We start from the raw sequence: 19367 nt of genomic DNA on the forward strand, positions 1-19367 counted from the left end.
TGATCCCGAAAAAGTCCCGCAATAATTCCGACGGGATCCTGAGCGGATACCGAAAACCATCCAGAAGTGATGCCGAAAAGGTCCTCAAATGATCACCTAATAGTCCCAAAATGACCCTGACGGCATCGCGGACAGATCCCGAAATCCATCCAGAAATGATCTTGGGAGGGTCCCAAAATTATCCCGAAATAGTCTGGGAAAAGTCCAGAAATTACCCTGACGGATACCGGACGAATCCTGAAAACCAATCTTAAATGATGCCGAAAAAGTCCCGAAATGACCCTGATGGGACCCGGAAAGGATCCCGAAAACTAACCAGAAATGATGCCGGAAAGGTCCTCAAATGATCTCCCAATAGTTCCGAAAAGACCCTGACGGGATCCCGAACGGATCCCGACAACTATCCAGAAATGATACCGAAAGGGCCCGCAAATGATCCCGTATTAGTCGAGAAAAAGTCCCGAAATGACCCCGACGGGATGCCGGACGAATCCCAAAAACCATCCAGAAATGATTTTGGAAGGGACCCCAATGATCCCGAAAAAGTCCCGCAATTATTCCGACGGGAATCTGAACGGATACCGAAAACCATCCAGAAGTGATGCCGGAACGGTCCTCAAATGCTCACCTAATAGTCCCAAAATGACCCTGAGGGCATCCCGGACAAATCCCGAAATCCATCCAGAAATGATCTTGGGAAGGTCCCAAAATGATCCCGAAATAGTCTCGGAAAAGTCCAGAAATTACCCTGACGGGTTCCCGCACGAATCCTGAAAGCCATCCTTAAATGATCCCGAAAAAGCCCCGAAATGACCCTGACGGGATCCCGAAAGGATTCCAAAAACTATCCAGAAATGATGCCGGAAAGGTCCTCAAATGATCCCCTAATAGTTCCGAAATGACCGTGACGGGATCCCGAACGGATCCCGACAACTATCCAGAAATTATGCCGAAAGGATCCGCAAATGATCCCGTATTAGTCGAGAAAAAGTCCCGAAATGACCCCGACGGGATCCCGGACGAATCCCAAAAACCATCCAGAAATGATGCCGGTAGGTATCCCAAATGATCCCGATATAATCCCGAAATCACCTCGTCGGCATCCCGGACGGATACCGAAAATTATCCAGAAATGATGCCGGAAAGGTCCACAAATGATCCCCTAATAGTCCCGAAATTACCCTGATGGGATCCCGGACGGATCCCGAAAACCATCCAGAAATGATGCCGGAAGAGCCCCCAAATGATCCCGAAAAATCCCGAAATTACCCCGGCGTAATCCCGGACCGATCCCGAAAACCATCCAGAAATGATCCCGGAAGGGTCTCGATATGACCCTTACGGGATTACAAATAAGGTGAAGCTAATTATAAAACCATGTTAATAAGGCAGCAGGCGCATTGGAGCGAATAAAAAGTTAGATAGAAACATACAGGTAAAGCTAATAAAAGCGTGCTAATAAAAACAATTGATGGAGGGCGGATGGCGGGAGTAGAGGAGAGGACCACTGATCGTTCCTCCAAAATTGTCTAGATCTCGTTCTGTATGTACCAGATGCCAAAAACTAAAATTTAGATTGAGTTATAACAATTTATGGATTTTACACCAGAGGGGGAGATAGAGGGGGCGGGCGGAGGGTGTCACTGCTTACTTTGTAAGCCCTCGACTTATTTGACCCCTTGAGTCTGTGATATTGGTGAAGGCCAGTATACGTAAAGTTATAATGTGTAAAAATTATGAAAAATAATTTCTCGAAGGGTCGTGGGACCCCCACCCCTCTTTCCATGTTCGAAAAAAATTTCGCTAGTAGACTACTGTCTGTGTCCCAAATTTCATCAAAATCCGTGTAGCCATTCTGGCGTGATTCAGTTGCAAAGACGAAAAAATATAATAATTACATTATAACTGTTCCTAGGGGGCGGGGACCACGCCCCTTTTGAAAAATATATAGCTAGTAGATCCTTCTAGACTATTGGCTATATGTGTGCAAAATTTCATCCAAATCGGTCCAGCCGTTCTTGCGTTATTGAGTCACAAAGACAAACGTCTGGACAAACATCCAAACATCCAAACATCCAAACATCCAAACATCCAAACATCCAAACATCTAAACATCCAAACATCCAAACATCCAAACATCTTAACATCCAAACTTTCCCATTTATAATATATATTAGATTAGATATTAGATATTAGAATTAGATATGTATATGTGATTATGGGATTTACAAAATGTTATTGCATGTCATATTGTCATAACTTGAATACCGTCATAAAATTATTGACGCCTTGTGAATCTCCTAGTTTATGAAATCCTAATACGATGTCCCCACGCAGTGGCGTAGTAAAAGAATTATTCGGCGGGGTCACAAAATTTAAAATTCAAATTTTGTTAAGTGATGATAAGTACTTATTATGTGGGATAATGTTATTGGGAGGAAATAGTATTGTATTTAATCAGTGATCCATTTATTGAAAATGTTGTTGTAATAATTAATAGTAAAAAGCAAAATTACAAATTTATTTTCCTCTGTTTTTGGGCGAATCGGCCAATGACTTCTTCCACTGTGATATCAATATTTCTATTGATACTTAATAGGGCAAGTCCATACAGCTTATCTTCTCCGGTTGAATTCCTTATCCAATTTTTGAAACGCCTCAATGTTTAAAAACTTCGTTCACTGCTGGCAATGGTTACAGCTCCAATCTTCAAAAACTTGAAAACGTGTGGAAAAAATTCTTCATTACAAAGATTTAATGCGTCGATGAATATCTTTGGGCGATCTGCTCCAACCCAACATTGTATCCATAGTAGGACTTCATTTTTCACCATAGATACCGCTGTTCCAGTAAGTGCTGGCCACTGATCCATTATTTTTCGACAGTTTCAGAAACGTTTTCACCTACTTTTCTGACCAATTTATCGGGAATGACATTTTCAATAATGGACAATGTGTTTTTATACTTGATGAATCTATTACACACTGAAGATATGAAGTGATCGATGAAAGGAATGAATATTAATTTGCGAAAATATTTTTCTGCTGAGCTGTTTTCGTAGTTTTCTCGATTTTTTTGACGATTCACAATCCTAGGAACTTCAATCTTCTCTCCGATAGATTCAGCTAATTATTTAGCATCAAGAAACAAAATACCCAAATCATCAGCCGCTGAAACTACTGCATAAATATCAGCACTTTTCCCTTGAAGGTAAGAGGTTAATGGTTGAGCCAAAGAAAAAATTTCGTTAATAACAAATATTGCCACAATGAATCCTCCAGTCCTCAAAGTGTGTAGATAACTGAAAGCATTTCTAGAACTTTCAGCGTTTCCACAGTCGTGAATTTTTTCTAAACTGAAATAAATGGGAGCAAACATTTCTTAGAAGCAGATCACAGCATCTAGTTTCCGTCCATCTTGTTTAACACAATCGCTACAAACGTTCTTTCCTTGTTGGACAATTCAAAGTTTCGAGAGCATCCTTGAGAATAGCTTCGCGTTTTGATGAAGGTCTGGAGAAAGAAATTGTCTGCTTTATGGACCCAAGACAGGTTCATATGAGAGAAAGGCACGATGAGTTCATTCTGAATCAGTGGACTCGAAGATGTGACGCAAGCAATGTGGCAGTTTGCAGTTAATGTTGCTTCAATCTTTGGTCACCAGCATTCATCCGAAATGTTAATAAAGAGCTGATGTTACCACCATTATGGGAAGGAGTCTCGAGGGATATAGGACCAGAGTCACGATGTCCTCTTGAAGCTATTTCTTGCCTGCCGATGAAAATTATTGTTTCGACGATGGAGCGAAAGATTTATCGATTCTGTTGAAATTGAAATGTATATCAAATCAATTTTTTACGAAACTACTAATATTTCGGAGGGGTTTTTGTCCGCCCCCGTTACTAATTCACTGCCCCATTCGTCCTTCGGATCCGACCTATACGTCGAATCCATAAATAAATTTTTTGAGCGAACCCTCTAACACTATCATTAGTCGTTCTTAGCCATTTCGTAAACTACTTATTCTTCTACCCTTTTCTGGAAGTTTATCGAAATCTAACAGAAATTGCCGAGTGAACGGAACAACGTAGTGAATTATTTCGAGCCACAATTGGGTGTCGTTTGGACATCATTTTAGACCTAGTTTACATATAATAAGATTATCTTCATTTTCATACGAAGCCCCTAAACGGTATTTAAATAACTACACCATCTTCATCTTAAAATGAGAAAACTTCAACTTGAAACAAGAAAACTTCATTTGAAAATCAGAATAAAAAAAAATCAGAATAGACAAATTAAAATGAGAAAACTTCAGTTCAATGTGAGAAAATTTCATTTGAAAATCAGAATAGTCAATTTAAATTAAGAAAACTCCAGTTTAAAATGAGACACTTCCTTTTGAAGATAGTCACTTCAAAATAAGAATGTTTCATTTCAAAATAGGAAACCTTTATTTTAAATTAAGACAATCCACTTTAAAACGAGAATATTTTATTTAAAAATAAGAAACTATCATTTCAAAAACAGAAATTTTTATTTAAAAAACGGGAATCCACCAATTGAAAATGAGAAAAAATGTTATAACAATTTGATTTTTGGTATCTGAAATATTAAAAATAAATAAATAAATAAATGTAAGGCGCGATAACCTCCGAAGAGATCTAAGGCCGAGCTTCTCTTCCAATTTGCGTCGTGCTCCTCTTGATTTTCCCTACAAATTGGCCGGACGGACGGGACCTACATGTTTTATGCCGACTCCGAAGGGCATCTGCAAGGCAGATGAGTTTTCACTGAGAGCTTTTCATGGCAGAAATACACCCGGAGCGCTTGCCAAACACTGCCGAGGGGCGACCCCGCTTAGAACATTTTTCTTCTAATTGAAAAACCTTATTTCTAAAATTTTGATGTTGCTTTGCCCGGGAGTTGAACCCAGGGCATACGGCGTGATAGGCGGAGCACGCTACCATCACACCACGGTGGCCGCCATCTGAAATATTATATGTACATAAATAAGATTAGCTTGTCTGCATTTGACCATACCGTCTATTTCTTAGCGACAAATTGGGCACATTTTGGCAACCCTCTTCAATAGAGAACGGATGCAAGTGTTCGTAAAATAGGTGCTTACATGGTAGAATACGCGAAATCGTCCTGGAACTGCATTATTACAGCTGCACTGTTTTACTTACTTAATAATATGTGACCCGGCCTATGAAAAGGTGGCTTATGACTCATAAAAGAAACTGCGAGAAACAGCTGTTAAAGATAAACAATGCATTTCTTCAGGACGTTTGTGCTCTTCTTTTTTTTTTTTTTTTGAGTCATAAGCCACCTTTTCATAGACCGGGTCACATATTCTCGTTTCCTGTCATATTTCGTATAGATAACTCTGATTTTTCCTTGCCTACTTGATGTCTTTTTCATTAAAGAGGTACAGTTGTGCATAGTTGTTTTTATTTAAAACTTGAGAACGTTCGATGTTATGTATGTATGTACATATATTCTCATTTTAAAACAAAACTTTCTTATTTCGAAATTAAAGTTTCTCAATTTTAAATGTTCTTTCTCATTTTAAAATGACTATTCCTATATTCTAATGAATATTTCCTATTTTAAAATGAAGGTTTCTTATTTCGAATTGCCTAATCTGATTATTAATTGAGTTTTTCTTATTTGAACTCGAAATTTTCTCATTTTCAAGTGAACAATCCAATTTTAAAATGGATAATTCTCGTTTTTAATTGAAGCATTCTCATTGTAAGTTGAAGTCTGATTTTGAATTGAAATTTTCCCATTTTAAACTGAATAATCTGATTTTTAATTGTATTTTCCCATTTTAATCTGAAAATGGTGTAAATTTCCCATATAAATGTTTCCCTTCTATAATCGGTAATTATGAAAAAAAAATTACAGATGCTGATTTTTTTCCTAGACCTTGAACCATCTATAACTTGTTTTATTGTTTTAATTTTGTTATTTTATCATATTACATCATTTTATCATAGGTTAAAGCTTACGATATTGATGAAAAAGATAATGCACAAATAACGTACACAGTCGACGAATCAACAGTATCGGAAACGTACAAAGGCATATTCGTAATCAACGAACTCGATGGCAGTTTGAGCCTTGCAAAACATGTTGGAGATTATGTCAATACATTAGCGCAGCTTTTTGTTCGCGCCATGGATGGTGGACGACCACAATTCCATAACGATGTACCGGTCACAATACAATTCATTGGTGCCGAAGTGAGTGTGCCCGAATTCGAAAAACATGCTTACGAACTAAACATTTTAGAATCAACACCGCCGGGTACGGTATTAACAAAACTACGCATTTCCGGCAATTATTCGGTGAAATTCTCAATACCCATTGAAAGTAGAAAATTTGCAATATCTGAAAATGGGGAAGTGATACTAATGCAAACGCTCGATCGCGAAGTTAGTAATACACATTATATGATCGCGATGGCGGAAACGGAAACAATACCGCCGTTATTTACATTTTGCGAGATACACATAAATGTGTTGGATGAAAACGATAATTCACCGAAATTCGATAGTCGCGAATATAATGTAAACATAGGAGAAAACATTGATAAAGTAGCATCAATTATTAAGGTGACTGCAACAGATTTGGATACGGGTTCGAATGGTGATATACGCTATTATTTGGAGGATGATACAAATACGATAACGAATGTATTTGATATCGATATTTACACCGGGTGGATAACGCTCTTAAGCACATTGGATCGCGAGACACAATCCGAATATCATTTCAATGTATTGGCTACGGATAACGGACAACCGAAACATATTTCAAAAGCGCCAGTGACCATAAAAATTATCGACTATAATGATAATCCAGCATTATTTAATCAGGATAGATTTGAAATTTCGGTGCATGAAAATGCACTGCCTGGCACTATTTTAAAATATTTTGTGATAACCGATTTGGATGCAGAAAAGAGCATGACTAGTTTTTACATAATGACCGGTGATAAATATACACAATTTCAAATTGGAAAAACTGGTGAACTTTTCGTAGCTAAACCACTTGATAGAGAGGCAATAGCAATGTATGATTTGATGGTGCTCGTAACAGATGGCAAATTTGTGTCTACCACAGAGGTGAAAATAACAGTACAAGATGTAAATGATAATGTGCCGATATGTATGACACCGCGTTATAATTTGCGTATAAACGAAACAGTAATGACAGGCACACCGCTCATACAAATCGATGCATTAGATATCGATGAAAATGCCAACAATCAGCTGCGTTACTATTTAACTGGCAATCGTACAGATGATTTTTTTATTGAAAAAGATACGGGCATATTGCGTGTGGCAAAATTAATCGATAGAGAAAAGCACGCAAAATACATTTTAACAGCACATGTGCAGGATGGGCAAGAATTGTTGCAAGAATGCACTTCCGAATTGATTATAAATGTCAATGACATCAACGATAATCGGCCAGAATTCTCAATGGCGCAATATATTGTGAGTATACCGGAAGATGCGCCCGTTGGCACGATTGTCACAAAAGTACATGCAACTGATAAAGATTTTGGTATGAATCGTAAAATTGTGTATTCATTTGTTGAAGAGCAGCCAACATTTAGTATATCACATAGCAACGGTATTATAAAATTAACTAAAAGTTTAGATCGTGAAAGTATTTCAATATTTAATGTTTCCATTAAGGCTGTGGATAGCGGCAATCCAAAGCAATTAACAATAACTAGACTTATTATTAATATCTTAGATATAAACGATAATCCACCAGAGTTTAGCACACGTGAATATCGCACATATGTTTATGAAAATGCAACAATCAATTCAGAAGTGGTGCGTATATATGCTACATCCAAAGATATTGGTGTCAATGCGGAAGTGCTGTATTTCATTGTTGGCGGCAATGAGTATAATAAATTTAGCATCGACTCAAAAACGGGTAGCATATATGTAAATGACGAATTGGATTATGAACGCACAAAAGCATACTTTTTAACGGTGCAAGCAATAGATGGTGGCACACCCCCGCTCAGCAATATAGCTTCGGTAAATATAACTGTACTGGATGTGAATGATAATCAACCGAAATTCACGCAAAATATTTATCGCGCTAAAGTGCGTGAGGATGCAACGAAAATGCAAAAAATTATACAAGTGCATGCAACCGATGCAGATGCCGCACAAAATGGTATTATACGTTATAATATCGAACGTGGCGATCAACTTAATCAATTTGCTATTGAAGACTTTTCCGGCCAGATATTCGTGGTGAACACATTAGATCGTGAATTGAATGCAAATTATTTGCTCGAGGTGAAAGCGTGCGATAATGGTGTACCCGAGCTATGCAGCTATATACGCATTTATATTGATGTATTGGATGTAAACGATAATCCGCCACTCTTTCGCCAACAAAATTACAGCGTTGTATTGCAAGAGAATAAGCAATTGGGTTATAATGTATTATTGTTCGAAATTAGCGACGCTGATGAGCCACCAAACACTGCACCATACACTTATGATTTACGTAGCGGTAATGAGGGCGGTTTCTTTCGTATTGAACAAGATGGTTGGTTGCGTACCGCTGCACGTTTCAATCATAAAATTTGTGATTTGTATACGTTGCAAGTGCGTGTTTTCGATAACGGTACACCACCGCTTTATTCCGATGCATGGGTGAATGTGCGCATTATTGAAGAGAGTCAATATCCCCCTGTCATTACACCTTTAGAGATAACTGTAAAATCATATGATGATGATTATATTGGCGGTTTCTTGGGACGCGTACATGCAAGTGATCAGGATAAATATGATAATTTATTATTTGCACTAGCGCCAACTAGCGGTGAGTCGACGTTCATAACAAAGCAGCTCTTCAACATATCACAAAATAACGGTTCACTATATGCAATCAGTAATTTGGATGTGGGCATGTATCGTATTAATGTCACTGTGACTGATGGTAAATTTACAACGCATGCGCTTATAAAATTAAGCGTAGAACTTATCACAAGCGATATGACACGCAATGCGGTGGTCATAAGTTTTCGTAAAGTTACACCTGAAGCGTTTATACTTAGTCACCGTAAAGGTTTTATACGCGCTTTGCGTGCTATACTCCGTTGTCGTCCGAAGGATATCACTATAATAGCAATACAGTCAGCTGATAGTCATGCTATGCATAAGGACACAACACAAGATTCAGAAAATGTTATGCTTGAACGTAGCAAACGCGCAGAGCCACACAACAATGAGAGCGCGGTATCAGATAATTTGAATATACTTTTCGCTGTACGTAAACAACAGATTACGCCTAGCTCTGAGGAGTATTTCACCACAATCGAAGTGCGTTCGTTGTTGATGAATTTCATTGATGAAATCGAAGATGCTACCAATTTGGTGGTGGAAGAAATTTTGGCGCCAACTTGTGCGCGTAATATTTGCTTGCAGGGTGAATGCTACAATCGCATACGCTTAAATAAGCGTCAATTGAATACTTATTCAACAGATGTGGCTAGTTTTGCTTCACCCAAATACAAGCATGCCAACGAATGTCAATGCAAACAGGGTTATGGTGGACGTATATGTAATGAGCCTATTAATGCTTGTTCCTCTGATCCCTGCCCACCGGAAAAGACTTGCTGGCCTGCCAATACAACACAAGGCTATCAGTGTATTTGTCCACATGGTTATACGGGTCACGCATGCGAAAGTAAATCAACAACAACTTTAACTAAATGTTTACATGGAAATTGTAGTTCGCGTTTTACTGCGGTCTCATTTAGCGGCAAAAGTTATGCACATTATAAAATTAATAAGGCTGTGGCAAAATCAATATTGGAGCAGGAGTTTGTATATTCATTGAAAATACGCACCGTACAACAAACAGGCACATTACTTTTTTCCAGCGGCCGCATTGACTATCACATACTGGAAATTTTTAATGGTGCTGTGCAATATCGTTTCGAGTTGGGTTCGGGTGAGGGTAAAATATGTGTCTCAAGCATATATATTGCCGATGGCGAATGGCATACAATAACACTGGAACGTATGTTGAATAGCGCCAAATTAACGGTGGACAATAAACATGTATCGCAGGGTAGCGCACCGGGTGTAAATGGCATACTCAATATACAGGCAAATGACATCTTCGTAGGCGCCGAAGTTAAACCACACCCATCTATAATTGGTTTTGAAGATATACAAAAGGGGTTCATTGGTTGTATGTCGGATATTCGTATAGCGCTCGAGCCGCTGCCTCTGTATATATCCGGTGGTAGTTCAGTGGCGGCATTAAAACGCTTCACCAACGTTGAACTTACTTGTGATCCCACGAGCGTACTCGTACAACTGGGTATTTGTGGTGCGCAGCCTTGTCTCAATGGTGGCATATGCATCGATTTGGGTGAGAATAAATTCAAATGTACCTGTCATGCGCGCTTTACCGGTCAAATGTGTGAATTGGATATGGATCCGTGCGCCTCGGCGCCATGTCTTTTTGGTGGACGTTGTGAAATGCATCAACCTGGTAACTATAGCTGTGCGTGTCCATTGCACTTAACTGGTCGTCGTTGTGAATATGGCAAATATTGTTCACCCAATCCATGCTTGAATGGCGGTATTTGCGAGGAGGGCGATGGTACACCACACTGCATGTGTCGTGGTTATACGGGTCCTACATGTGAGATTGATGTGAATGAATGTGATAATCATCCGTGTGGAAATGGTGCTACGTGTATTAATGAGGCGGGAAGCTTTCGTTGTATATGTCCATCGTACCTTACGGGTGCCAGTTGTGGTGATCCGCTTTACTCGAATTCGATATCAACACAATTAAGGAATTTGTCAATGGAGCAATTGGCAGGCATTGTTGGGGGCATTGTTATTATTATTGTTGTTATATTTGTTGCTTTTTGTTGTGTCGTTTTTCGGAAGGGTAACAACAATACAAGTGGTCAAAACTTATCTAGTAAAGAACCGTATAAAGGTGAAAATTTGAATTCTCTTGTGTGTAAGGAAAAATATGCTAAAAATATTGCTAAAATGAGTAATTTGGAGATAAACCAACGTCCGATGAGTTATACGGCCTCGACAAATGATAATTTATACACCGGTCACACGACATTTGTAAACAACTTGGATATATTGCGCAGCTATGGTTCGGCGGGTGATGAGCTCGAAAATATTCCATTCGAATATCAGAAAATCAATCGAAATAATGAACACGTTAACCTAAATGATTCTGATCCTATACAGAAGCGCGATTGGGCCGAGCAGTTGCATTTAAAGACATTCAGTGAGAATAAGCTCAATAATGGTGAGTTATATAAAACAAATATATTTAAGTTTTATATATTTCAGCTTTTTCACTATCTCCCTTTTATTATCTTGCTCTCCCAGCCCCACCTAATTGGCTACAAAGGGGATAAAGGTCTAAGGTAGCCAACTTCCAACTTTTTTTGCAAGCACGGAGAAAGAAGAAGAATTCGGAATTTGCTTTGGCTAAGGGTGCTTTCACATTTTACAAGTGAAATTATTTTGCCCGCACGTTGGTACTTTTTTTTAACAGTTTTCACAGTGAATAGGACAAAAAATATGTTAGCAAGTATTTTTCTTGTATAGTGAGAATGTTTATAACAATGCTTCACGAAATTTTGTATATGAATGGGCAAGGCGAAATAAGCTTCAATTCCTAAGCCTGAAGTTTCTATATATTGTGACGAATATTAGCATCACTAATTGATTCACATCACTCATCTGATACTAAGTAAATAAAGGCACAACAACAATAAAAAAGCTGCCACTCTTGTGTACGTAAACAAATCAATCATCATTTACGCACATACATATAAGGCAACGGAGAGATATTCACAAACACATGTAATCATCAGCCGAAGTAGTACTCATATATACACATGCATATGGCTACAAACTCCAAAAATAAATGTACATATATGGATGGTACCCAAGCATGAATTTGGAGAAGTTACTAAACCTTAGGAGAAATGGGTGGAAGAGACAACAGAGAGTAAAAAAGCAGCGAAAGCTGAGTAGTTCAGAATGAGTTTGATTTAAGCACGCTATCAGTTGCGAAGTGAAGTTTAATTGCGAAGTACTTTCAAAGTAGTGCAATAAAGACCAATTTGCATTATTGAATATTGAAGTTATTTATTCAACAATTTAGCGATACGAACGTTAGTAGAAGGTGTAAAATAAGTGGAGTCCACTAAATTCGTTACAATATTTAGAAACGCATCATCTTGCGTGATTGTGGCGATGTTACTGGCTCGACCATAAGTCTGTCGAAGTTAATTGTTTGAGTGACATTAGTTGTCTTGGCAGATTATAAATGGGCTCTAATAACATTATTCATTGTAAGATAATAGAAAAAAGTAATGGACTAATACTAGGTGAATTTTGCTTATAATCTAGTGCCTTCGTTACTACTCTAAAATGTGCCGATCGATATGAATACTCGATTTAGAGGTTGCACTGAGAACATCGCAGGATTTTGTACGTTTTAGAGAAATAATAGGGGGTATCAATTTGCATTGAAAGCTATTGCTATTAATGAATAAAATGCAGGATCCATATGTAACTGTCTCCCACTGACGCCCTTGTTGTTGTTGTTGTAGCAATAAGGACACTCCCCGAATGCCTTGGGGAGTGTTATCGATGTTGATGGTCCTTTGCTGGATGCAGATCCAGTACGTTCCGCCAACAAGCACCATTAAGGTACTAGCCTGACTTATTTTGCTGTGTTGATTTTCCTGGTAGTTAAATGATGTATATTGTAACGAAGCTCTGCCTAAAATCTCTTCGGAGATTATCGCGCCTTACATTTTTTTTATTTATTTTTATTGTAACGATTTTCCGTCATCCCTTGTCAAATTTGGTTTCGAGACAAACCGGTTGCGGCGAACGTTCCAATATACTAGCCTGACTATCTCGGGAACGATTTGGCCGATATGACCACATGAAACCTTCTAGGCTATCCCACCCTCCCAGCCCCAAATCCATGAGGAATATGGGATCGACAGAGCCTCGGCTGTTAAAGAAACAGGATTGCCACGGTTAGGTGAGGTTGACAATTGCGTTTGGAGAAGCTATATATTGCGCTGGCAACCTGAAAAGGTTGCGCTACACAACCCCTTGAATCAAGTAGGTATATTAGTTGTTGTTGTTGTAGCAGTCGTCTCTTACGACAGATATACCTACCGCAGATATATTCTAAGCACGCTAACCCGCTGGAGGGCTGACGCCGTTGTAACTTTGTCGAACTTCAGTGGAACGAAATGACCCACCTAAAGCTTTCCCGAGCAAAATTATGTAGTGTGTTTGAGTTTCTTTAGAACTCGCCATAATAAGTTGAATGTTTATTTTTAATATTTTTTGCTCAAATACTTTTACGTTTATCCATTTAGAAAAAATCGATTATGCAGCTTTAAAGACTGGGTGTAGTAAAATGATACAAGTAACGGTGCCAAATGTGTGCCATTCACCATACACTGATTATCCAGCGGTCAATCATCCGGGTCAATATCATTGGGATTGTTCAGATTGGGTACGTAAAAGTCATAATCCATTACCGGATATAACTGAGGTGCCTGGAGCTGAAATTGCTGATTCATCAAGCTTCCATAGTAATGATAGCAATGAATCAAAGCCACGGCGTATCACTTATGCGGTGCAAAGTAAGTTTTACCTCAGCGTGAGCACTCTTTGCTTTAAGTGTTTGTCGACCTCTCTGTAGTTATTGTTTTGCTCAACCTTTAGAGGTCAAAAATCTTATATCTACTAATTTATAACTATTTACGTTTCTTTATATAAGATATGTGCGTTGGCGTTGATCCTACAAGGGATATAGTAACTTTAAATGAAGACTTAACATCGGAATGCATTGACTCTGAATTGGAGAGTTGTATGCGACCTTTCAAACTGCCACTTATCAATAATTACGATGTTTCAAGACTGAGCCCCCAAATTAACTTTGAGAATGAAGACTTCATTACAAATCCAGGTAAAAATATGTATGTGCTTATTTATATACTTAATTGCTGTTATCAGGTTTGGCGAATGTTGAACTTTGAAAATGGCGACTTGTCTTTAGAGCTGTCTTTAAACAGCACTTTGGCTGACTATTGACTCACACAACAAAACCCAATTTGGGTCGTATTAGAAAATATTACTTGCCCAAATTCTAGATGAATAATCGACCGTTTGAAGCCGACTCTAGAGCAAGGTCGGGATGATTACGGCAAAGAGGATAAATATAATAAGAGACGTCACTCGTTACTTGTAGACATTTGCTAAGTGTTTTCTTCCAGGTAGTCGCTTTTTTTTGCCGAGATGTGCATAAAAGGCCTTCTATACATTTTCGTGGGGTATTTGTGTTTATTCTTCCGACTGTATTTAATTAATTAATTCTCTTTCCAAAAATCACAGTTACACAAGGGGCCTACACGGCATGGATAAATGCGAGACAATTAAAAATGCTCCTCTTAGAAAACATTAGGCATCAATTTTTTTTTTTCAATTTCCAGCGAGTTACTCGCCACTCGTAGCAGACTGGTGGCTCTTATTATATTTATCCTCTTTGATTACGGTTTCTATTTGAAACGTTTTCTAGATAACTTTTGCGCATCATGTATTTTTAAATTTTTATTTATTATAGTGCCTTCAACATACGGTCCTATGCACCCAAGTAAGTAGATTTGAATATAAAATATTTTTTTTTAATTAGTCCAAATTCACTGTATGTATTTAATGAAATATCTGTTTTCGTAACAGGTAATACATATTTACGGCATCCAGATTCATATTTACCTTCATTTAATGTACCCAGTGAAACTGAAGGTGAAAGTTCTAGTACTGAGGTATTTTCAAAAGCCACCAGTGAAATGCTGCCCAGAAGAAAATTGAGTGGTGAGTTAGAACGAAAAAAGATCATTACTATGAGGGGTTGGTTTTAAAAGTAGTTAATCGTAGGCTTGATTTAGTAAAACTTTGCTAATTCGTGTTGATTATAAATCTGTCCATCAACCATAGAGTTCGAAATTTTAATAATTTCTTCAATAGCCATGAAAAGTACAGATAATACTAGGCTGGTTATAGCTCATTTGTATGTCCTAACTGGACTACGCCTGTTTTGCTTATTTTCTGTCAAGATCTGCGGAGCGAACTGAATTCAAAACTACGATAGAAAAACCCTAACTAATACCGTCAGTGTGATGCTTATATTATACGCAAAAAGACTAGTACACTCGAGGCCATATTCTATAACATTCGGAAAGTTGAACAAACGAATTTTAGAGGCACCCGGACTCATATATTGGAATACAAAATTTATTTGTATAGGTTCAAAAATAACAATACCTTTATTCTAAGCTGGTAACAATGTTGTTTTACCCGATTATTAAAATAACGAAACAACTATTCGTATTCTGATTGCGGACAATAACATTACCATTTAAATTGGTGGCAGTAAGTAAAAAGATGGTTATGAGTAAGGCGCTTTGACTATGTCAACTATGCCAGGGCCTTAACAAAGCCTTACGCCGGATTAACATAAAACGCTTGTCGCGTTGCTTCGCTTTGACAATTTGACAGCAGAATTATTAACAATAACTCAAATTTTTATACTCAGCGTGCTTTGCACACCAGAGATCTGCTTTGAGTACTAATAAAATTAGTGCACTTAGTCATGAGCCAAAAAATTGTGTCTAAATGTGTACAGACAAATACTATGAGTGATTAGCACATAAAATAGAAAATACATACGAGTGCCGTAACACATATGTCTCATACATATATGACATTGTTGAATATAAACTGATGTCATTGTCGCTTTAACTCAGTAGCACTTGATTTCGTGTGTAATACACTGTATACTTCGTTTATCATCGGTTTTACTTTGGCGCTGTATTCATTTTAGTTTCGTGTACATCGTTGAGTTGCTAGCGTCAGAAGACTGATATGACTTTATTCATCTTATTGCACTGTTAGTCTTACTTATTCCAATTAGTGTTTCGTATAACACAGTTGACTTTCTTGCTCAATAAGACAATTGAGTACTGAACTGCTTCGTGGCTTATGAGCGGCTTTCATTTTACGAAGCATGACTATGTAAATGTGTGTTAGTGGATATAAGTGCTTGATATTCTTTGTTTGCATACGCACTAATACTCATGTTTTGGTTAGTCCACTAATAACCTTAAAAGATGAATAATTGCAGCTCACTGTTGCACACAGAGTATATTAACTTTGATTGGATAACGGTTGGTTGTACAGTAAGGCGGGTCGATTTGTGGGGAGGCAAAAAAATCGCCCATTGCTCTGTGAAAATCATATTCTAGGGATCAAAAAAGAAACTTTGCCGAAGGAACCATACCTCTAAAACGAATTCTGATGCCCCTTTCCCAGGTAGGGGTAAATTTTTAAAAATCCCACTTTGACCCATTTAGAGTGCTCCAATCGAGTCCAACTGTATGACCGACCCCCCTGGGGGTTCACCATACAAACATTTCAAAAAATCGCCAGTTTTGCACTTTACCCCCAGGGGGTTCCAGGGTGTGTGCCACTGGCTCCGGTGGGTCGGGCCTCCAAAGTTAGTGGGGGTCGGTCATACATTTGGACTCGATTGGAACACTCTACCCCTACCTGTGGGGGGGGGGGGGGGGGACATCAGAATTCGTTTTAGAGGTATGGTTCCTTCGGCAAAGTTTCTTATTTTGATCCCTAGAATACGATTTTCACAGAGCAATGAGCGATTTTTAAATCGACCCGCCCTATTGTACAGGTATAAAGGAATCGAGATAGATATAGACTTCCATATATCAAAATCATTAGTATGGAAAAAAATTTTGATTGAGCCATGTCCGTCCGTCCGTCCGTCTGTCTGTCCGTTAACACGATAACTTGAGTAAATATTGAGATATCTTCACCAAATTTGATACACGAGCTTATCTGCACCCAGAATAGATTGGCATTGAAAATGAGCGAAATAGGATGATAACCACGCCAACTTTTTATATATGTATATAACATTTTGGAAAACACAAAAAACCAAATTATTTAGTAAATAATACACCTAGAATGTTGAATTTTGACGTGTGGACTGATACCGAGACTTGATAAAAATTTTAAAAAAATTTTAAATGGGCGTGGCACCGCCCACTTGGGATAAAATCAATTTTACAAATATTATTAATCATAAATCAAAAATCGTTAAACCTATCGTAACAAAATTCGGCAGGAGGTTGCCTTTACTATAAGGAATGATTTGAAGAAAAATTAACGAAATCGGTTAATGGCCACACCCACTTTTATATATGTAAAAGTTTTTTAAAAGGGTCGTGGACGAATAAAATAAGCTATATCTTTGCAAAAAAGAGCTTTATAACAATGATATTTCAATTTTGTTGGGTTTTGGAGCTTTTTGGCCGATAAATAACATAATATCCAAGGCAAAATTTTTTACATTTTCCTTTATCCTCCTACGCGTTTCGTCGCTACCGCGCCTTCCTCAGGGAGATCTGTTTTATTATTTTTAAGATTATAATAAATAAATAACAATAAACAATTGCACAATTAGACATCAACTCACATTTAGATAAACAATTTTTTTATAAATAATTTCATCTCAATCAAAATGGTTCACAATTTTTTTGGTGGGAATATTCACAGGCAATTTTAGATACCTGATCTACGTCTTCCTTGTTTCGCTTTTTAAGCCATACTGTAATACTGCTGTATAAGCGCAGCTTATTTTGTCCAAGTCTTCCTTGAAGTTCATAACGTTGTGTAGTTGTTGTTGTATTCGTAGGCTTTCAAGTGTCATTCTCACATTTCCTCTATTCTCGATGTCTAATATTGTGGTGTTTCAAAAATCTGCTTCGTGTTTTTTGTTGGTTAGATGGTGTGCTAGCGCTGTTGTTGTCTTATTATTTTTCGCGTCTTGCCAATAAATGCTACTTTGGACTAGGTAGGCAATTGAAAACTAAAGTCCTCTCTCAGCGAACGAAAATCATACTCTACAAGTCACTTATCGTACCCGTCCTGCTATATGGGGCAGAAGCATGGACCATGACAACAGCAGATGAAGCGGCTTTGGGAGTGTTCGAGAGAAAAGTTCTTCGAAAGATTTATGGACCTCTACGCGTTGGCGATGGCGAGTACCGAAGAAGATTTAATGATGAGCTGTACGAGCTATACGCAGACATCAACATAGTCCAGCGAATTAAAACGCAGCCGCTGCGCTGGCTAGGCCATGTAATGCGAATGAAAGATGATGCTCCGGCCAAGAAAGTGTTCCTATCGGAACCCGCCTATGGAAGCAGAGGTAGAGGGCGGCCCCCACTCCGTTGGAAGGACCAGGTGGAAAACGATTTAAACTCCCTTGGTGTGACCAATTGGCGCCGGTTGGCGGAGCGAAGGAGCGACTGGCACGCCTTGTTGGACGGCCATAACCGTTTAGACGGTTAAGCGCCAATTAAGTAAGTAAGTAAGTCTGCCATATGTTCGCTAAGTCGTATCCCCAATTGCGCTTCGTTGTTCCTATATAGCGTTGGTTGCAATTTTCGTTTTTATATCCATTGCACTTTATTTCGTACACCACGTTAATTTGTTATTCTTTGGCTATTGTGTCCTTTGTTTTTGTAAACACTTTATTTAAAGTGTATTGTGGTTTGTGCGCGTATTTTATTTTTTCATTTTTTATCACTTTGCTGAGCGCCTGGTTGTTGGTTAGGCCTGGAATATATCTTATACCGATGTATCTTTTCTCCGTGCTGTCTCGACGTTGTGTAGGTCCAGTAGACTGCAATTTAAGTATCGTTGTATTAATTAATCTATTGATTACTGGGACTGGATAGCTGTTTTTCATAAGTATGGTTTTTATTTTCGTTTTATTAGTTTCTTCAAAAATTTCGTCACAGCAAAAATATCTTCTTGACGAGACTAGTCGCGGTGTTATTTTTTTGATACCAAGGGTGGTTCGAATGGTAATTCATCTTCAACTAATGTACCTTGCTATAAGTTATCCAAATTTATTGGAAACATATTAAAGCATATAATATCGGAAGACTATAATATAAAAAATTCATTTAAATTAAAAGAAACGCTTAAAACCTATACATTGGAAGAAGACGAAATATTGGTATCTTTTGATGTTATATCGCTATTTACTAATATTCCAATTCAATTAGCGATACAAACCATAATGAAAAATGGAAAGAACTGGAACCGCATACCAAGATCGGGAAAAACAATTCCAATTAATTCTTGAATTCTGTTTAAGAGAAAATAATTACCTAAAATACGATGATAAAATTTACCAACA

General features: G+C 38.0%; 2 protein-coding genes across 2 annotated transcripts in view; one reads left to right on the forward strand and one right to left on the reverse strand.

Annotated features, from left to right (window-relative positions):
• kug (kugelei) overlaps window positions 1-19367 on the forward strand; it is a 175590-nt gene that overhangs the window by 153832 nt on the left and 2391 nt on the right. The window contains exons 17-21 of the mRNA XM_067792242.1: window positions 6008-11345; window positions 13453-13722; window positions 13860-14048; window positions 14703-14732; window positions 14819-14953. Of these exons, the coding sequence (XP_067648343.1) occupies window positions 6008-11345; window positions 13453-13722; window positions 13860-14048; window positions 14703-14732; window positions 14819-14953 (5962 nt within the window). The remainder of the gene's footprint in view (window positions 1-6007; window positions 11346-13452; window positions 13723-13859; window positions 14049-14702; window positions 14733-14818; window positions 14954-19367) is intronic.
• The window catches only part of Su(z)12 (Polycomb protein Su(z)12), a 237556-nt gene that overhangs the window by 153552 nt on the left and 64637 nt on the right, over window positions 1-19367 (reverse strand). The window lies entirely within an intron of this gene.

Source organism: Eurosta solidaginis, chromosome 5 (genome assembly GCF_040869045.1).
Source record: "Eurosta solidaginis isolate ZX-2024a chromosome 5, ASM4086904v1, whole genome shotgun sequence".
In the NCBI taxonomy this organism is placed as follows: Eukaryota; Metazoa; Arthropoda; class Insecta; order Diptera; family Tephritidae; genus Eurosta; species Eurosta solidaginis.